Source organism: Aedes albopictus, chromosome 2, assembly GCF_035046485.1.
Source record: "Aedes albopictus strain Foshan chromosome 2, AalbF5, whole genome shotgun sequence".
In the NCBI taxonomy this organism is placed as follows: domain Eukaryota; kingdom Metazoa; phylum Arthropoda; class Insecta; order Diptera; family Culicidae; genus Aedes; species Aedes albopictus.
Genome location: NC_085137.1, coordinates 339,488,915 through 339,508,763, shown reverse-complemented (window position 1 = coordinate 339,508,763; position 19,849 = coordinate 339,488,915). Strand labels below are relative to the sequence as shown.

The 19,849-nt window shown below is 44.3% G+C and overlaps 1 protein-coding gene across 1 annotated transcript; it reads right to left on the bottom strand.

Annotated features, from left to right (window-relative positions):
* Nucleotides 1-1,030: 1,030 nt before the first annotated feature.
* On the bottom strand, nucleotides 1,031-2,833 carry LOC109431723 (origin recognition complex subunit 4). The gene is made up of 4 exons (XM_019707996.3): nucleotides 2,473-2,833; nucleotides 2,064-2,409; nucleotides 1,853-2,004; nucleotides 1,031-1,793 (listed from the first exon to the last, which is right to left on the bottom strand). Exons 1-4 carry the CDS (start codon nucleotides 2,662-2,664, stop codon nucleotides 1,107-1,109), a joined length of 1,377 nt encoding a protein of 458 aa, XP_019563541.3. The 5' UTR covers nucleotides 2,665-2,833; the 3' UTR covers nucleotides 1,031-1,106.
* Between the last annotated feature and the right edge of the window lie 17,016 nt (nucleotides 2,834-19,849).

Below are 19,849 nucleotides of genomic sequence, written 5' to 3'. Positions count from 1 at the left end.
TTATCTAATAAAAAAGTAACATCAGCAAAGCTTTTACATATGTATGCAAATGCTATCCATGGGGTCAAAAATTTTGGATGCATAATTAAGCACTAACTTCAAAACGTGCTTAAAAAAAAATTTAAAGTAGAACAGTTTTTGAGTTTTAGCTCAATATCGAGTTTTACAACTTTTTAAAATATTTTGCGTCGATCATCGGAATGCAGGGTTTGTGTCAGATTGATGAAATTCAAGATATTGGCGAGTTTTGGGAACGATCTCCTCAAATTTTAGCAAAATTTCCAAAAATATATGAAGAAATGTATTTTTTTTTTCAATAAGAAAAAAAACAATTTAAAAAATTTTTCTCAATGTTTTTTGACATATCATATGTAGGCGAGATACAGTAAAAATACAGCTCAATCGGAGCATTGATTACGGAGAATAAGATGTGTGAAGTGAGCGACTTTGCTTAAAAAATAGAACAAAAAACGATTTCAAACCATCAACCTTGTATATAAAGTCGAAAAAATTTCAGCTCTACTGTAATTTTTTTACCTTCGCGTTTTCGAACTCAGGACATGATTCAACGCCAAAAACGATCATCAGCTTACCGAGTTCAAAAATGCTATAAACTAGTGTAATCAGTGAGGTCAGTTTTTCTCGTTTGTCAAAGACGATGGATACGTATTAAGACGAACTTTCCACTGTATTTGCCAGCAATAACCGGTCGTCACAGAAATGTAACGAGTGGAGCGGACCTGGTGTGATGGTTACAACACTTGACTATCACGCCGAGGACCTAGGATCGAATCCCACTCCCGACAAACTCACCAAATGTGAGTTCTTCCTTCGGAAGGGAAGTAAAGCGTGGGTCCCGAGATAAACTAGCCTAGAGCTAAAAATCTCGTTAATACAGATAAAAAAAGAAAGAAATGTAACGACCGCGACTAGTGCTTTACAATACAGCTGAAAGAACTAGAGCAATAGCTCTAGTCAAAAAGGAATGGTCATCACTTCTTATGACAGTTTTCACCGCATTGCAACTCAGTAATGATAATTCTTACAATTATTATTCAACGTAAACATACATTAAAGCGATAGGACTTATTCTAGTAGGTATCTTACTAAATCAATGAGCTTTGTGCCCATTGACACAATTCAGTGGGAAGGTTTGGCGTTTTCATCACAGCCTGGTTGATTTGTCCATAAGTCAACAGTAATCGATGCAACTGATATTCCTTTTGTACCTTAGAACTGGATCCGCACACTGGAGCTATCAATTCCAGGTTTTTCACGTGTTCATACGCCTTCAGCACCACACTACGATCAATACCTTGCATCGTAGTGCTGGAATTGGCAAACTTGTTGTACCGCGTTAGAATCATTTCAAAGTTGAACGGATCTCGATCGAATATTTCCGAATGATGTTTCATGGCAATTAGTAAGCACTGTTCTAGCACTGATAGGCCACATAGTAGATTGATCTTATCGTCACATTCGAACTGTTGTCCCAGTAGCTGAATGTCTTCAACGATGACGAAAGGATGAGTGTCACTCAAAAGAGACACCAGCTCGAACAGAAATGTCTTGAAGGTAGCTTCCACAACATCATAGTAGTACATGTTTTGCAGAACGGAAGTTACCTTGGGGTTGGCAGCAAGTACATCGATGTGCTTGTTCCACTGAGAAACCCATTTGGAATCGAATGAATAATCGCTAGGTTTGAAAACCCGCCGCAGTAACGGAAGCTCGTGGTTCTGAAGTGCTTCTGCTGGGATTGGCTTGATGCGTTTAGTGTGTTCTTTGAGCTCCTGAAAACACATTTGAATTTATAGTAGGTACCTTAATCAACGAATATATTTGTACAAACCTTATCGGTTGGCAATTTTAGTAACAGTTTAAATAGTTCAACTCGATCTTCTATTCCGTTTTCACGTGGGAGTATGAATATTTGACGATGAGAGAACCTTGACTTGACACGTTTTTCTAACAGTTCAATCACATCCAAACGAGCTGTTATACCTGAAATGATAATGAAAATACCTAATGATGATCCTTTGAATCATTTTCTCAAATCCTACCTAGCACACAAATCGGAGCCTGTGCGGATTGGGCGACATCGAATAAATTGTACAACAGCGTTTGATTATGGTGAGCACAGAACAGGTCGAACTCTTCCAGCAGAAATATCACACTCTTGGACCGTTTCTTGTCGCCCGCTTTAAGGCACTCCAACAGAAAGGCCAGGTTCTCCGCGAACGATCCGAACACTTTCCCGTCGACGGCATTCTCCAAGTTCATCTGTGCGGTGGCAGACTTCAGCGCCAATCGATCGTCCGTATGGAGCAATCCGTTGAGGTACACGATCAGGGTGTTCCTGTAGAAATTCTCATCCGGAAGCAAGTCTGCCAATACTGACGTAACGAGCTAAAACAAAAACACATTACAGCTTTTACTAACATACGAAAAACAGCAACATATTTTACTTACCGTGGTTTTCCCGCACCCTCTAGGACCCAGCAGTAGGGCACTGTTAGATTCGCCATGTTCCGCCGTACGGGACAGCAGATCTCGAATGTGTTGCCATTCCGATTCGTATCCGCGGAAAGTCGTAACGTCTCTTTGGAGTCGACCTTTCAGGAATTTACGTGTCGGTCCGATTTGCTTCACCGGAACAGGCATGGTAAATTGAAGCTTTCAGTTATAAATGCTTACCGTAGTTTATTCAATAAGTTATAAGCTTAGAAGCCTATCGAAATATTTAATTTTATAACAAAACTTGAACATCTGCCTGGAAGGTTTGCACGAACTGATGCGATTTTTGCGCCGAAATGTCGGACAATGTCGACCAAAACAGTCGACAAAACGAGACAAAACATTAGCACCATTCACTACTACCACCGTTAGCATCAGCTGAGAAAATCCAAGCATATTTTTTCAAAAGGATGTAATTATCAGGTAATTATTGAGTTAATATAAGGGCGGAAGCAAGGGCGAAAGTAACATCACAGACAAACAGACGTCTCACTTGTTGAAGGGGGCAATGCTCACATCTTCGACATTTTTCATTCTGTGTGCCTTTTGCTCAACCCTATCACGCACAGCCATATGCGCACCCCTACATTGCGTTGCGCGCCCATCGTCGTTCAGCATTCGTTCGTCGTCCGCTAGCGTGTAAACTGTACTTTTTCATTCTCGTTTTCTGCAATCATTAAAGTGTGTGATTTAGCAAGTAAACTTCGTGTGTGATTTCTCCGCCAATCTGAAATTCCTTTTGGGTATTCCACTGCCGCATTCCGGAATCTGCCAACAGGTTTTGGCCCCAGCAAGCGACCCAGAAAGGAAGAAAGTTTGCGTGGAAAGATTCGGCCGGGAAGAGCCGGATAGGGTGTTATTCTTCCGCTGCTGCGTCGGCACGGAAAGTTTCGCGTGGTGAAAAGTGTAGAAAACAGTTGCGGACAGGTATTCCGCCCCAGGAGAGGGTGAAGAAAAGTAATTTCCGAGTCAGTTCTCGAAGAAAGTGATTACTTCTCCAGGGGGAGAAAGTGGAAGGTGTTCTGAACTGAAAGTGTTTGAAGAAGGAAAAAGAAGACATTTCAGGGTTTTTCCATCGTGTTCCCTAGTGCATTGAGCAGCCGCCTCTGGTTATAGATATGAGCCAAAAGACCAGGTAGACCCCCAAACTCGGATTGCAGCAAGGATTGCAGAAAATCACGTGCAGGAAGAAGAATCAGTCGTGGTCGTAAGGATGACCAGCGATTCGCCGTCCAGAAATGTTTCGTTCCAGGAGGATGTCGTGTGGTACGATGCAACCGATGAACCGGTGGCCAACCGGTACCCGTTAGGAGGACGAAAGGATTCATTCGATGACAGCAAGCCGATTTCCTCGAATTCTCTCCCGACAAACCAGGCAGAAGCGGGCATCGGAAATAGGTTGCTGAATCTCCTTAAGTTTCCGGGATTACGCAAGCTGCTCGGACATGACGAAAGCCCACTGGATAAAGAGTATTCGCATTGAGGGGCAGTGTTGAAGGGGGCAATGCTCACATCTTCGACATTTTTCATTCTGTGTGCCTTTTGCTCAACCCTATCACGCACAGCCATATGCGCACCCCTACATTGCGTTGCGCGCCCATCGTCGTTCAGCATTCGTTCGTCGTCCGCTAGCGTGTAAACTGTACTTTTTCATTCTCGTTTTCTGCAATCATTAAAGTGTGTGATTTAGCCAGAGAAAATAAGTAGAGAAGCGAAGAGTGAACAGCCGCCAGAACGGCAACACTTTTTCTGTTTTGATTTCATCGCTCGGATGCTGGCAACTGCAGCAAAGCAGATTAATCCACCCATCGAAGGTAGTGCCTGTCTCGCATACCGCATTTGAAAACAATTTATACTGTTGTTTTATTAACTAGGCATTATCAAACTGATGTTCCAAAATGGAACAATTTTCATTAATTCAAGGAATCAATGTTATTTATACTGTTATGCATGGTTTTTAAAAACTTTGGCAAAAATATGTTTCAAATGATTGCAATACTTATCTTCACTTATGCGGTAATCGTCAAGGTTTGTTGATTTTGCTCGATAGGATAGTACCAGTTTGACGGTTCGATAAGGTATTTTTGGCTTCACACTCTTCGCTTCTCTACTTATTTTCTCTGATTTAGCAAGTAAACTTCGTGTGTGATTTCTCCGCCAATCTGAAATTCCTTTTGGGTATTCCACTGCCGCATTCCGGAATCTGCCAACATCACTTCCCATCGTTTCATTTTTAACGGTTGTTTCCAATAATCTGTAGTACGTAAATCACCCGCTCAGGGAGCATCCATTTAGTACGTCACGCAAAATTTGGGAATTTTAGACCCCCCCCCCCCCTCCCCCCCTTCGTACGGGTTTTTCGTATACCAAATACATTGCTCGTCACACTTTCCGAAACACCCCCTCCCCCCTTATGAGCGTGACGTACTTTATGGATGCCCCTTCACAGCGCTCGCATCGTTTTTGCTCCTGTTTAACGATGGCTACGAGATTGGCTCACTACCGCCACCTATAGTCAACCATACTTATACTTAACCTATACTAAACGGTTTGCGAAACACAGTGTTTTAAGCATTGGGCGATGATGTTTTCGTGACGATGATTTTAATCGCAGTTTGTATCGAGTGTATTTATTGCGAAAATATTTTCATAAACACCCCCCCGAATTCCGCGCCAAAACGCTGGCGGCTTGGCTGCCGGCAACAGCTGATCAGGGCGACCGGTTAGCTGTCCTTGTTCCACCAATTGAATGTTTTTGAAAACGCGTTTGCGCGCAAAATATTTCTCGCTCATTTCTGCTGTCAAATCCGTCACCGTCCATTTGAAACGGTGACTGTTTCGAACGGTCGTGAACAGCATGGGACTGGACAATCAATATTAATTTTCCGCGTGTGAGTCTATTACGGGGTAAAATCCGCAATAACATGATCGATTTCTCTTCATCGATTCTCTCTTCTTCAAATTAAAGTGACAAGATGCCAGATTGGCGTCGGCCAAGGAGGTTGCGCCCAAGCCCGTGAGTGTTAATATCAATATTGACCGTCCAGTTCCAAACTGTTCACGACCGTTCGAAACAGTCGGCGTTTCAAACGGTCGGTGAAACAGTCGGTGACGGATTTGACAGCGAAAATGAGCGAAAAAGATTTCGCGCGCAAACGCGTTTTCAAAAACATTCTAGTGGTGGAACAAGGACAGCTAACCGGTCGTCCTGATCAGCTGTTGCTGGCAGCGAAGCCGCCAGCTTTTTAGCGCGGAAGTCGGGGGGTGTTCAGATGCAATGTTTATCACTCAACAAATTGATGAAAATATTTTTTTCGCAATAAACGTTTTAAATGTTTTAAAGTGAGGTTTAATAAATTCAGTTTATATTATTTCCAGGATAATTGCCCATGTTTGTTATTCTGAAGACCTATACGTTTGAAATAATGATGTGCTTGAACAAAGTTGCTGATAAATTGGTTTCTGTTGAATACATCTAGAATCCCCTCGATATTCGACGACTGTTCTGAACAGTTTCACAAACAGTCAGGATAATCCAACCTTGAACTGAATACACAATATCAACACTGTTGTCGTTTCGTAAAATAGACTATACCCTGTGTTTTAAGCATTACCGTCTACCCTCGTTGGTTTGACCGTCTAATCTGAACACTTTTTAATTTGACCTCCGCTGATCTGCACATCGTTTAAACGAATGTTGTTTTAGTTTTTGCGGCGGTGCTACACCGGTGCAGCACTTTTGCACCGAAAACGTTCGTTTTTGATTTTCGTGCTACATCGGTGCAGCACTTTTTCTGCACCGCGCATGATAGTGTATCGCTCATAAAATCGGGAGTGAAGCCGTGAAGCTGCGGTGCACACCGTGTCCGCCAATCATCGTTTGCAAAGTTGTTAATAGTTTGGTGTTTATACACGCACACCAATGCAACTGCACGAAAATGTTCGTTTATTCAGCGAAAAATGTATTTAGCACGAAGCGCTGTAGCGCCGCCTCAAAAACGAAAACGACAGTTACGTCAAAATGAGTATAGCACCGAGGCATGCATAGAGATAAGTGACATTAAATTTTCAGCACACGAGCACTAGCGCAAATTTTTCCTTACACAAAAGTGCACGCCGATTGAAAGGCTATTCAGATTGCATATGCAAATATTACCCAATCGAATTGGGTAAAACGGGTAAATAATGATAAAACAAACGTCCGGGGCAAGAGTGCAAATATTTTCCTCGCAGTTTCACACATCTACATAAAAGGCACGCACACATTTGAACGTGATTACCTCTATTGAGTTGTCCAAAAAATGTCTCACGAAACCTAATGCAAGCCTATCCATAGGGGCTGTCCATAAACCACGTGGTCATTAGGGGGGGGGTTCGGCCAATGACCATTTTGTATGGACAAATAAAAAATTTTGTATGGACTAATGACCACGCGGGGGGGGGGTCGAAAAGTCCCAAAAAAATGACCACGTGGTTTATGGACAGCCCCATATACGTGAGAACAAAAGATGTTTACAAAGTTCTTACAGATAGATTAAAGCCTAGTACTCAGATGGCAAGAAATGAGGTCAAGGAAAAAACAGCATTTTTACCAAAGTAATTTTGACAGTCGATCTTGAGAGAGAAAAAAGAAAAAAAAATCGACGAAACAACTTGTTTACTAATTTTGTTTATCAACAATGAATCTACGCTCAGCTTAGACTGACTTGGTCTGGAACGCAGCACAGTGGAAGATTGACCAGCATTGACTAGAACCAGCATTGTGACCCGTTGATATTCCGGCCGGACAAACTGGTTGTATTCCGCAACCGGAAGAAAGGTTATATGATTTCCAGCTGGTGGTGCATACGGTGGCGGACATATACACCAGTTCCCTTGCCTGTGACGAGGTCGGATCATTTGGAATTGTGATGCAGTTGGTCAAGTTCGAGTGGAAGCTGACAATTACTCCCAAGAAAAAATCCATCGGGATTACGGGAGGAAAATAGATGGATTACCAGCCGCGGAAAATAGCGTCGGGAATGTAGATAAAAATCGTTCTTGAATCAAAGACTGAGAAAGCCATCCCCCTTTTCCATAGCTGCGAAAATGTATCTAAAGTTTGCTCAAATATAAGCTACAAATTCCCAGGAAAAAATGCGATTCGGTGGAAGTTCTTAGTGATTTGGCAGGGGATTTACTCCAGCAATATCTTCAGGGATTTCTCCGGGAATCCCTTCGAAAACACCTCCAGGGATCCCTCGCGGAATTCCTACGAGTATTCCTCTAGGGATTTCATCAGAAATTTCTCCGGGGGTTCCTCAAGCAATTCCTCCAGGAATACATCCCGAAATTCCTCCAAGAAGTCATCCATGCATTCCTCCAGGAATTCCTTCGAGGACTGCTCCAGAAAATCCTCTATTAATTCCTGAGGGGATTCCAACGTAAATTCCTCCATGAATTTCTCCGAGCACAGCTTCAGCAAGTTCTTCGCCTATTCCTCCGGGGATTCCTCCAGGGATTACATAAAAAAATCCTCCAGTAATATTTCCAGTAGTTCTTCCTGGGAATCCTCCGGGAATTTCTTTAGAAATTCTTCCAGCCATTCCTCCAGAAATCCTAACAGGAATACCTCCAGAAATTTCTTCCAAGGAATCCTGCATGAATTCCTCCGGGGATTCCTCGAGGAATATCTCGGAGGATTCCTCCAGGAAATCCTCCGCGGATTCCTCCGGGAATTCCTCCGGAGATTCCTCCAGGAATTCCTCCGGGGATTCCTCCAGGAATTCCTCCGGGGATTCCTTCCGAAATTCCTCCGGGGATTTCTTCAGGAATTCCTCTGGGACATCTTCAGTAAGTCATTCTGGGATCATCTCAGAAATTGCTGCTTGGATTCCTCTAGGAATATGCTTTGCGATTCATGCAGTTATTCTTTTTGGAATTTCTTCACGAATTCTTTCTGATTCCTCCCGGAATTCATTCGGAGATTCCTCCAGGAATTCCTCCGGGAGTTCCTCCAGGAAGTCCTCCGGGAGTTCCTCCAGGAATTCCTCCGGGAGTTCCTCCAGGAATTCGTCCAGGAATTGCTCCAGGAATTCCTCCGGGAATTGCTCCAGGAATTCCTCCGGCATTTCTCCAGGAAATCCTCCTGGAATTCCTCCGGGGATTCCTCCAGGAATTCCTCAGTGGATTCATCCAGGAATTCCTCAGTGGATTTATCCAGGAATTCCTCCGGGGATTCCTCCTGGAATTCCTCGAGGAATTCCTCCGGGGATTCCTCCAGGAATTCCTCCGGGGATTCCTCCAGGAATTCCTCCGGGGATTCCTCCAGGAATTCCTCCGGGGATTCCTCCAGGAATTCCTCCGGGGATTCCTCCAGGAATTCCTCCGGGGATTCCTCCAGGAATTCCTCCGGGGATTCCTCCAGGAATTCCTCCGGGGATTCCTCCAGGAATTCCTCCGGGGACTCCTCCAGGAATTCCTCCGGGGATTCCTCCAGGAATTCCTCCGGGGATTCCTCCAGGAATTCCTCCGGGGATTCCTCCAGGAATTCCTCCGGGGATTCCTCCAGGAATTCCTCCGGGGATTCCTCTAGGAATTCCTCCGGCGATTCCTCCAGGAATTCCTCCGGCGATTCCTCCAGGAATTCCTCCGGCGATTCCTCCAGGAATTCCTCCGGCGATTCCTCCAGGAATTCCTCCGGCGATTCCTCCAGGAATTCCTCTGGCGATTCCTCCAGGAATTCCTCCGGCGATTCCTCCAGGAATTCCTCCGGCGATTCCTCCAGGAATTCCTCCGGCGATTCCTCCAGGAATTCCTCCGGCGATTCCTCCAGGAATTCCTCCGGCGATTCCTCCAGGAATTCCTCCGGCGATTCCTCCAGGAATTCCTCCGGCGATTCCTCCAGGAATTCCTCCGGCGATTCCTCCAGGAATTCCTCCGGCGATTCCTCCAGGAATTCCTCCGGCGATTCCTCCAGGAATTCCTCCGGGGATTCCTCCAGGAATTCCTCCGGGGATTCCTCCAGGAATTCCTCTGGGGATTCCTCCAGGAATTCCTCTGGGGATTCCTCCAGGAATTCCTCTGGGGATTCCTCCAGGAATTCCTCTGGGGATTTCTCCAGGAATTCCTCTGGGGATTTCTCCAGGAATTCCTCCGGGGATTCCTTCAGGAGTTCCTCCGGAGATTCCTCCAGGAGTTCCTCCAGGAATTGCTCTGGGGATTCCTCCAGGAGTTCCTTCAGGAATTGCTCTGGGGATTCCTCCAGGAGTTGCTCTGGGGATTCCTCCAGGAGTTGCTCTGGGGATTCTTTTAGGAGTTCCTCTAGGGATTTTTTCAGAAGTTCCACCGCGGATTCCTTCAGGAGTTCCTCCGGGGATTCCTCCAGGAGTTCCTCCGGGGATTCCTCCTGGAGTTGCTCTGGGGATTCCTTCAGGAGTTCCTCTGGGGATTCTTTTAGGGGTTCCTCAGGCTCAGTGGATTTTTCCAGAAGTTCTCTGGGATTTCTTTTGGAGTTCCTTCGGGGATTCATCCAGGTATTCCTCCGGGGATTTTTCCAGGAATTCCTCCGGGGATTCCTCCAGGAATACCTGCAGGAACTCTTCACGGAATTCCTCCAGGAATTCTTTAACGAATTCCTTCAGCAATTTCTCCAGGAATTACTCCATGAATTCTTCCAAAAATTCCACCAGGAATTCCTTCAGTAATATTTTTAGGAATGCCTCCAGAAATTCTTCTAGAAATATTACCAGGTAATTCTCCAGGAATTCTTCCAATATTTTCTCCAGGAATTCCAACAGGAATTCTTTAAAGGGTTCCTCCAGGAAATCCTCTGGGGCTTCCATAATGAATTCTTTCGAGGATTCCTCCAAGAATTACTGCGGGAATTCATCCGGGAATTGTTTCGGAAATTTTTCCAGGAGTTTTGCAGGACTCCTTCGAGGATTCTTCTAGAAATTCCTTCTGGGACTCCTCCAGGAATTCTTGCTATTCAAGAATTACTTCAAGGATTCCTCCAAGAAGTCCTTCAAGAATTACTCTGGGATCTACTCTATGAATTCCTCTGGGGGTATTTCGTGCAATTTTTACAGGAATTTCTCCAGAAACTCTTTCATGAATTCTTACCGGAATTACTCTTTAAAAAATTCTTCCAGGAATTTATCCAAAAACTTCCAGAAATTATTTATGGAATTTCTCCTGGTACTCTTCCAGGAATTCCTCCTAGAATTCTTCCAAGACTTTCTCGAGGAATTCTTCCAGGAATTCCTTCAGAAAATGTTCCAGGTATTCCTCCAGGATTTCTTCAACCAATTTCTACAGGAATTCTTACAGGAGTTTCTCTAGAATTTTTTCCAATAATTTCTTCCAGGAATTCCTCCAAGAATTCTTCCCGTGAAAACTGCAGGATTTCTTTTTAAAATTCCTTAAGGAATTCTTCCAGAAATTTTTCAAATGATTCCTCCAGGTATTCCTCCAGAAATACTTCCGGGGATTTCTCCGAGAATGCCTCCAGGAATTTATGAGATGCGGATATTTTTCCAGGAATTCATTCAAGAATTCTTCCGGGGACTTCTCCAGGAATTGCTCCGGAGATTCCTCCAGGGACTCGTTCAGGATTTTTTCCAAGGATTCCTCCAGAAACTCTTCAAGGAATTCCAACAGCAATTTCTTCAGTAATTCTCTAACGAATTCCTTTGCAATTTATCCAGGAAATACTCAAGGAATTCTTCAAAGAATTCCTCCTGGATTACTCCGGAAAATCTTGCAATAATTCTTCCAATATTTCCTCCAGGAGTTTCTGCAAGAATTCCACCAGGAATTCCTCCAAGGAATCCTCCAGGAATTCCTCCAAGGATTCCGCCAGGAAATTCTGGAAGAATCCCCGGAAGAATTCCTGGAAGAGTCCCCAGAGGGATTCCTGGAGGAATCCCCGAAGAAATTCCTGAAGGAATCCCCGGAGGAATTCCTGGAGGAATTTCTGGAGGAATCCCAGGAGGAACTTTCCTGGAGGAATTGCTGGAGAAATCCCCGGAGGAATTCCTGGAGGAATCCCCGGAGGAATTCCTGGAGGAATTTCTGGAGGAATCCCAGGAGGAATCCTGGAGGAATTGCTGGAGAAATCCCCGGAGGAATTTCTTGAGGAATCCAAGGAGGAACTTTCCTGGAGGAATTGCTGGAGAAATCCCCGGAGGAATTCCTGGAGGAATCCCCGGAGGAATTCCTAGAGGAATCCCCGGAGGAGTTCCTGGATGAATCCACTGAGGAATTCCTGGAGGAATCCCCGGAGGAATTCCCGGAGGAATTCCCGGAGGAATCCCCTGAGGAATTCCTGGATGAATCCACTGAGGAATTCCTGGAGGAATCCCCGGAGGAATTCCTGGTGGAATCCCCGGAGGAATTCCTGGAGGGATCCGCGGAGGAATTCCTCGAGGAATTCCCGGAGGAATTCCTGGAGAAATCCCCGGAGGAATTCTAGGTGGATTTCCTGGAGAAATGCCCGGAGGAATTTCTGGAGGAATCCCCGGAGGAATTTCTGGAGGAATCCCCGGAGGAATTCCTGGAAAAAAACAACCCGGAGGAATTCCATAAGGAATCCTTAGAGGAATTCCTGAATGAACCTTCGGAGGAATTCCTGGAAGAATCATTTTAAAAATTTCTGGTAGAATTTCTTAAGGAATTTAAAAAAGAAATCCTGGAAATTTTACGGGAGGAATTACTGGAACTATTGGAAAAATTTCTGGAGAAACTCCTGTAAGAATTTCTGTAGAAATTGGTTGAAGAAATCCTGTAGGAATACCTGGAACATTTTCTGAAGGAATTCCTGAAACAATTCCTGGAAGAATTCCTAGAGGAATTCTTGGAAGAATTCTAGGAGGAATTCTTGGAAGAATTCTAGGAGGAATTCCTGGAAGAGTACCAGGAGAAATTCCATTAATAATTTCTGGAAGTTTTTGGATAAATTCCTGGAAGAATTTTTGAAAGAGTAATTCCGGTAAGAATTCATGAAAGAGTTTCTGGAGAAATTCCTGTAAAAATTGCTGGAAAAATCCCCAGAGGAATTCATAGAGTAGATCCCAGAGTAATTCTTAAAGGACTTCTTGGAGGAATCCTTGAAGTAATTCTTGAATAGGAAGAATTCCTGGAGGAGTCCCAGAAGGAATTTCTAGAAGAATCCTCGAAGGAGTCCTGCAAAACTCCTGGAAAAAATTCCGAAACAATTCCCGGATGAATCCCCGCAGTAATTCCTGGAGGAATCCTCGAAGGAATTCATTGTGGAAGCCCCGAAGAATTTCCTGGAGGAACTCTTTAAAGAATTCCTGAAGGAATTGCTGGAGGAAATATTGGAAGAATTCCTGGAGAATTACCTGGTAAAATTTCTAGAAGAATTTCTGGAGGCATTCCTGAAAATATTACTGAAGGAATTCCTGGTGGAATTTTTGGAAGAATTCATGGAGTAATTTCTGGAGAAATTGCTGAAGGAATTCGTTAAAGAATTCCTGGAGAAATTGCTGGAGGAATTTCATAAAGAGTTCCTGGAGGAATCCCTGAAGGAACTCCTAAAGGAATCCCCAGAGGAACTTCTGAAGGAATCTCCAGAGGAACTCCTAAAGGAATCCCCAGAGGAACTCCTGAAGGAATCCGCGGAGGAACTCCTGGAGGAAGCCCCGGTGTACCTCCTGGGGGAATTCGCGGAGAAACTCCTGGAGGAAATCCTGAAGGAATCGCCGGAGGAATTCCTGGAAGAATTTCCGGAAGAATTCCCAAAGGAATCCCCGGAAGAATTCCTTGAAAAATCCCCGGAACAATTTCTGGAGGAATCCCCGGAAGAATTCTTGGAGAAATACCAGAATGAATTCCTGCAGAACTCCCCGAAGGAATTTCTGGAGCAATCTACGAAGGAATTTTTGGAGCAATCCCCAAAGTAATTAATGGAGGAATCCCTGGAGGAATTTCTGGAGGAATCCCTGAAAAAAATCCGGGAAGAATCCCTGAAGGAATTCCAGGAGGAATCCCTGAAGGGATTTCTGGAGGAATCCCTAAAGAATTCCTGAGGGTATCCTTAAAGGAAATCCTGGAGGAATCTCCGAATGAACTCCGGGAGGAACCAGAAAGAATTCGTGAAGAAATTCCAAAAATAATTGCTGCATGAATCTCAGAGCATATTCCTAGAGGAATCCAAGCAGCAATTTCTGAGATATTCCCAGAATGACTTACTGAAGATGTCCCAGAAAGAATATTTGAAGAAATTCCAGAACAAATTCCTGAAGAAATACTATAAGGAATTCTCGGATACTTTTTCAAAACGACGTATAATATACGCAAATCCTATGTTGATACGTCGTTTTGAATAAGTATCCGAGAATTCCTGAAATAACACAACACCCATTCCCAATCCTGCAATCCCAGAAGGAATTTCTGCAGGAATCCCAGAAGCATTTCCTGTAGGAATCCTAGAAGGAATACCTGGAGAAATTCCAGAATAAATTCTTAGAGCAATCCTAGAAAAAAATCGTGGAGAAAATTACTCATAGAATTGCTCGACAAATCCCAGAATAAATTGTAAAATTCTAGAAATCCTAGTAGAAAATCCTGGATGAACGTCAGAAGCAATATGTGAAGAAATCCCAGATGCTATTCCTGGAGATATCTCAGAATAAATTTTTGAAGAAGTCCTTGAAGAAATATCCGGACGAATTCCAGAAGGGATTCCTAGAGAAATCTAAGAAGGAATTACTAGAGTAATGTATTCCTGGAGGAATACAACAACGAATTACTGAAGGAATCCCAGAAGAATTTTTTGGGAGAATTTTCCGAAGGAATTTGTGGAGGAATCTCAAAAAGAATTCCTGGAAAGTTCCAGAAAAAAATCCTGGGGAAATCCTAGGAGTTCGTGAAGGAATCCCAGAAGCAAATCGTGGAGAAGTTACAAAAAGAATTGCTTGACAAATCCCAGAATAAATTGAACAATTTTAGAAATCCTAGAATAAATTCCTGGAGAAATCCCAGAAGTAATACGTGAAGAATTCCCAAAGTTATTCCTGAAGAAATTTCAGAATAAATTCCAGGAGAAATTCTAGAAGAAATTCCTGGACTAATTCCAAAAGGGATTCCTGGAGAAATCCAAGAAGGAATTCCGGAAGAAATACCAGAATAAATTCCTGGAGGAATTGCTCGAATTGCTGCAGAATCCCAGAAATAATTTGTGGAGAACTTCCCGAACGAATTTCTGGAGCCGTAGCAGAATGAATAGTTGGAGAAATACTGGAACTCCTAGAAGAAAATCCTGAAGAAATCATAGAAATAATTCTTGTGAAAATGTTGCAATAAATTCCTGGAGAAATAATAGAAGAAAACCCTGGAGGGATAGAGATCTCGCATAGAATTATTAGTGGAATTTCGGTAAGTATTCAAGGAGTAATCCCGGAATTTTCTGGAGAAATCGCAGTCTAATTTCCTAGATTAATCGAAAGAGGACCTCCTGGAAGAATCTCGAAAATAATTCCTGGAGGAATGCCGGAAGGAACTCCTGAAAGAATCGCGGAAGAAATTTCTGGGAGAATCCTAGAAGGAATTCCAGAATAAATCCCTGGAAAAATCCCAAAAGGCGTTAAATTCCAGAAGGAATTCGTGGAGAACTTCCACAATTAATTTACAGGGAATCCCAGAACAAATTCGTGGAGAAATCCCAAAAGGGATTCCTGGTCACAGAATAAGTTCCTGGAGAAATCGCAGAATAAATTCAAAAAAATTAGAAGAGATTCATCGAGGATTCTAGAAGGAACTCGTGGAAAATCCCAGAAGGAAGTCCTAGAGGAATCCCATAAGGCATTTGTGGGGAAATTCCAGATGAAATTCTAGAGGGTATTCCAGGAATAAATTCAGATATTATCTTTGTTAAAGAGATTTTCAGCACGAAATTCTAGAAGGTATTCCTGAATGCATCGTAGAAAGAATTCTTGGAGAAATCCCAGAAGAAATTTCTAGAGAAATCCCAGAATAAATTTCTGAAGAAATCCTAGAAGTATGCCTGGAGGAATCTCAGAAGGGATTCAAGAAATCTCACAAGGAATTTATGGAGGTATATTGGAATCTGGAAAAATACCAGATGGAATTCGTGGAGAAATCCCAGAACAAACTTCTGCAGAAATCCTAGGAGCTTCTGTAGGAATCGCAGAAGGAATTATGCACTGCAGAAATCCTAACAGTTCCTGAGGAATTCTAGATCTGGAGAAATCCCAGATAAAAAAAACCCGAAAGAATTTCACTAGGTACTTCTGGAAAATAGTCCCATCATGATTCCCATAAATGAACTCCTGGAGCAATCCTACTAGGATTTTCTGATAGAATTTCTAACGGACCTTCTTTAAAAGTTCCTTAAGCAGCCCCAGGAGGAATTCTTTAACTCTTCACAGCGTTTCTAGAAGGAATCCCAAAAGAACTAGGGTAATAATTCTCCAAAGAACTAATGAACGGATGTGTTTTCAAAGGAACTTTTGAATATCTTTGTACAGAACTTCCGAGTGTTTATTAAAAAATGAAAAATCACTTACACACATTTAAACCTGCTTTATTTTATTGGCACACTTATTCCCGCAATCCATTTTGTATAATTCGCTTATTTCTTCTCATCACTAGCTCTTAATTAACTTTTTTTTTCGGAATTCATTATTCTTGTCAGTTTGCGGCCGGAATCTCTGCTGCAGGGCTTCAGTCTTTCTTCGCGCAAACTAATTCTACCGCGCTTTTCTTTTCAGGATCATTTTATCGTATGTAGTCTAAATACCTGTTCCATTTTGACAAACACTGCAATATGTACATACCTACCAATCCCATAAAAGATGATCCCTTTTCTTCCCGCCTCAGAAGAACCACGTCTGACTATTTTCCGCTGAGCTCCTACTGCGATGCATTGGACTGGTTCCGTTTGTTGTCGGTACTTCCTCCTTCTCGCATTTCCCAGTCCAGCTCGGGTGGACATCGCAAACTCCTCCGCAAGCTTGTTTGCAGCAGCATGATTGCAGGGCGCCGGATTATAACGTTCGAGGCCAAATAGTTCCGGTCCCCATGGTGGGATGACACTGCGCCGGATTGCAGAATTTGGCACATTGACGAACTGGTGCGGCCAGGGTGACCGTGTAGCATTTTCGTCTGAATCTGATGTTACGTCGTCGGAGAAAATTGCGAATGTTTCTCGATTGCGAGTGATCAGGATCACTCGAAAAAACACAAAAAAAACTAGTCCTGCCAATGAAATGTCACTTTTACTTTGGGAATAATCGGTCAGGCTATTTTTCCCGCAGAAAAAAAGTGACAGCTGGTTTGATCGACACAATCATCACCGTCATCAATGATCATCAAGTTCATCGATTATTCCGTTCCAGCTGAGTACGGCTCAAGAAATTTTGGCAGAAAATCGTTTCTTAAGCTTAGTACTCAGATCGCAAGAAATGAGGTCAAGGAAAAAAGTGTATTTTTACCAAAGTAATTTTGACAGTCGATCTTGAGAGAGAAAAAAGAAAAAAAAATCGACGAAACTCTTTGTTTACCAATCTGACTGACTTGGAATGGAACCGGGACAATCGGCAAGAACAAGCGAACTCCCCTCCCAGGAGCAGGCATGAATCAACTGATCTGGACCACAGCAAACTGGAAGATTGACCAGCAATTCGAAGCGCTCCAGCTCTATTTGACCGGTGATATTCTGAGCGGGCCAACTGGCTGTTTGCTGCAACCAGACACGATTTGTTTTAGAAAATATCCGGCTGCTGGAAAAATGTGATTTAGAATTCGAAAAGGAATTGCTTCGGGTATTCGGAAAATCCACCGAAGCCTCCTCCAGGGATTCCTCCAGGAATTCCGTAGAGGATTCTTCCCAGAAATTCCTTCGGTGATTCCTCCAGCAATTTGTGCAGATATAACTCCAGGAATTCCTCCGGGGATTCATCCTTAAAATCCTTCTAAACTTCCTCCAGGTCTTCTTCCGGGAATTCCTCCGAGGATTCTTTCAGAAATTCATCTGAAGACTCCTTCAGAAATTCCTCCAGGAATTTCATCGGTGATTCCTCCAAGAATTCCCCGGGGATTCATCCATGAAATCCTTCTAAGATTCCTCCTGGGATTCTTCCGGGGATTCCTTCAAGAATTTCTCCAAGGATTCCTTCGGAGATTCCTCCAGGAATTCCTTCGGAGATTCATCTGTGAATTCCTTCGGAAAATCATCCGTGAATTCCTTCGGAGATTCCTTCAGGAATTCCATCGGAGATTCCTCCGAGGTTTCTTCCAGAGATTCATCCATGGAAACCTTCTAGGATTCCTCCAGGACTTTTTCCAGGGATTCCTTCAGAAATCGCTCCGGGGATGCCTTCAGAAATTCGTCCAGGGATCCCTTCAGAGATTCCTCCGAAAATTGCATCGAAGATTCTTCCGGGAATTCCATCGGAGATTTCTCCGCGGTTTTCTCCAGGAATTCCTCCGGGGATTTCTCTTGGAATTCCTCCGGGGATTCCTCCAGGAATTCCTCCGGGGATTCCTCCAGGAATTCCTCCGGGGATTCCTCCAGGAATTCCTCCGGGGATTCCTCCAGGAATTCCTCCGGGGATTCCTCCAGGAATTCCTCCGGGGATTCCTCCAGAAATTCCTCCGGGGATTCCTCCAGGAATTCCTCCGGGGATTCCTCCAGGAATTCCTCCGGGGATTCCTCCAGGAATTCCTCCGGGGATTCCTCCAGGAATTCCTCCGGGGATTCCTCCAGGAATTCCTCCGGGGATTCCTCCAGGAATTCCTCCGGGGATTCCTCCAGGAATTCCTCCGGGGATTCCTCCAGGAATTCCTCCGGGGATTCCTCCAGGAATTCCTCCGGGGATTCCTCCAGGAATTCCTCCGGGGATTCCTCCAGGAATTCCTCCGGGGATTCCTCCAGGAATTCCTCCGGGGATTCCTCCAGGAATTCCTCCGGGGATTCCTCCAGGAATTCCTCCGGGGATTCCTCCAGGAATTCCTCCGGGGATTCCTCCAGGAATTCCTCCGGGGATTCCTCCAGGAATTCCTCCGGGGATTCCTCCAGGAATTCCTCCGGGGATTCCTCCAGGAATTCCTCCGGTGATTCCTCCAGGAATTCCTCCGGGGATTCCTCCAGGAATTCCTCCGGGGATTCCTTCAGGAATTCCTCCAGGAATTCCTCCGGGGATTCCTCCAGGAATTCCTCCGGGGATTCCTCCAGGAATTCCTCCGGGGATTCCTCCAGGAATTCCTCCGGGGATTCCTCCAGGAATTCCTCCGGGGATTCCTCCGGGGATTCCTCCAGGAATTCCTCCGGGGATTCCTCCAGGAATTCCTCCGGGGATTCCTCCAGGAATTCCTCCGGGGATTCCTCCAGGAATTCCTCCGGGGATTCCTCCAGGAATTCCTCCGGAGATTCCTCCAGGAATTCCTCCGGGGATTCCTCCAGGAATTCCTCCGGGAATTCCTCCAGGAATTCCTCCGGGGATTCCTCCAGGAATTCCTCCGGGGATTCCTCCAGGAATTCCTCCGGGGATTCTTCCAGGAATTCCTCCGGGGATTCCTCCAGGAATTCCTCCGGGGATTCCTCCAGGAATTCCTCCGGGGATTCCTCCAGGAATTCCTCCGGGGATTCCTCCAGGAATTCCTCCGGGGATTCCTCCAGGAATTCCCCCGGGGATTCCTCCAGGAATTCCTCCGGGGATTCCTCCAGGGATTCCTCCAGGAATTCCTCCAGGGATTCCTCCAAGGATTCCTTAGGTAGTTCCTCCATGAATTCCTTCAGGAATTTCACCACGATTTCTTCCGGTAATTTCTCCAGGAATTCCCTCGAGAATTCCTCCAGGAATCCCTCCATGAATTCCTACAGGGTTTCTCCCAAGAATTTATTCGGGGATTCCTCCAAGTAATTCCTCCATGAATTCATTCGGGAATTTCACCAGGAATTCTTTCGGGAATTTCTCCAGGAATTCCTCCAGAGATTCCTCCAGGAGTTCCTCCAGAAATTTCTCCAGGAATTCCTCCAGGGATTTCCCCCAGGATTCCTCCCGGAATTCCTCCAGAGATTCTTCCAAGAATTCCTCCAAGTATTCCTCCAGGGATTTTTCCAGGATTTCTTCTAGGGATTTCTCCAGGAATTTCTCTAGGGATTTCTCCAGGAATTCTTCTAGAGATTTCTCCAGCAATTCCTCTACGGATTTCTCCAGGAATTCCTCTAGAGATTTCTCCAGGAATTTCTTTTGGGATTTCTCCAGGAATTCCTCTAGGGATTTCTTCAGAAATTCCTCTAGAGATTTCTCCAGGAATTCCTGAAGAAATCCCTCATGGAATTCCTCGAGGAAGTCTTCCAGAAATT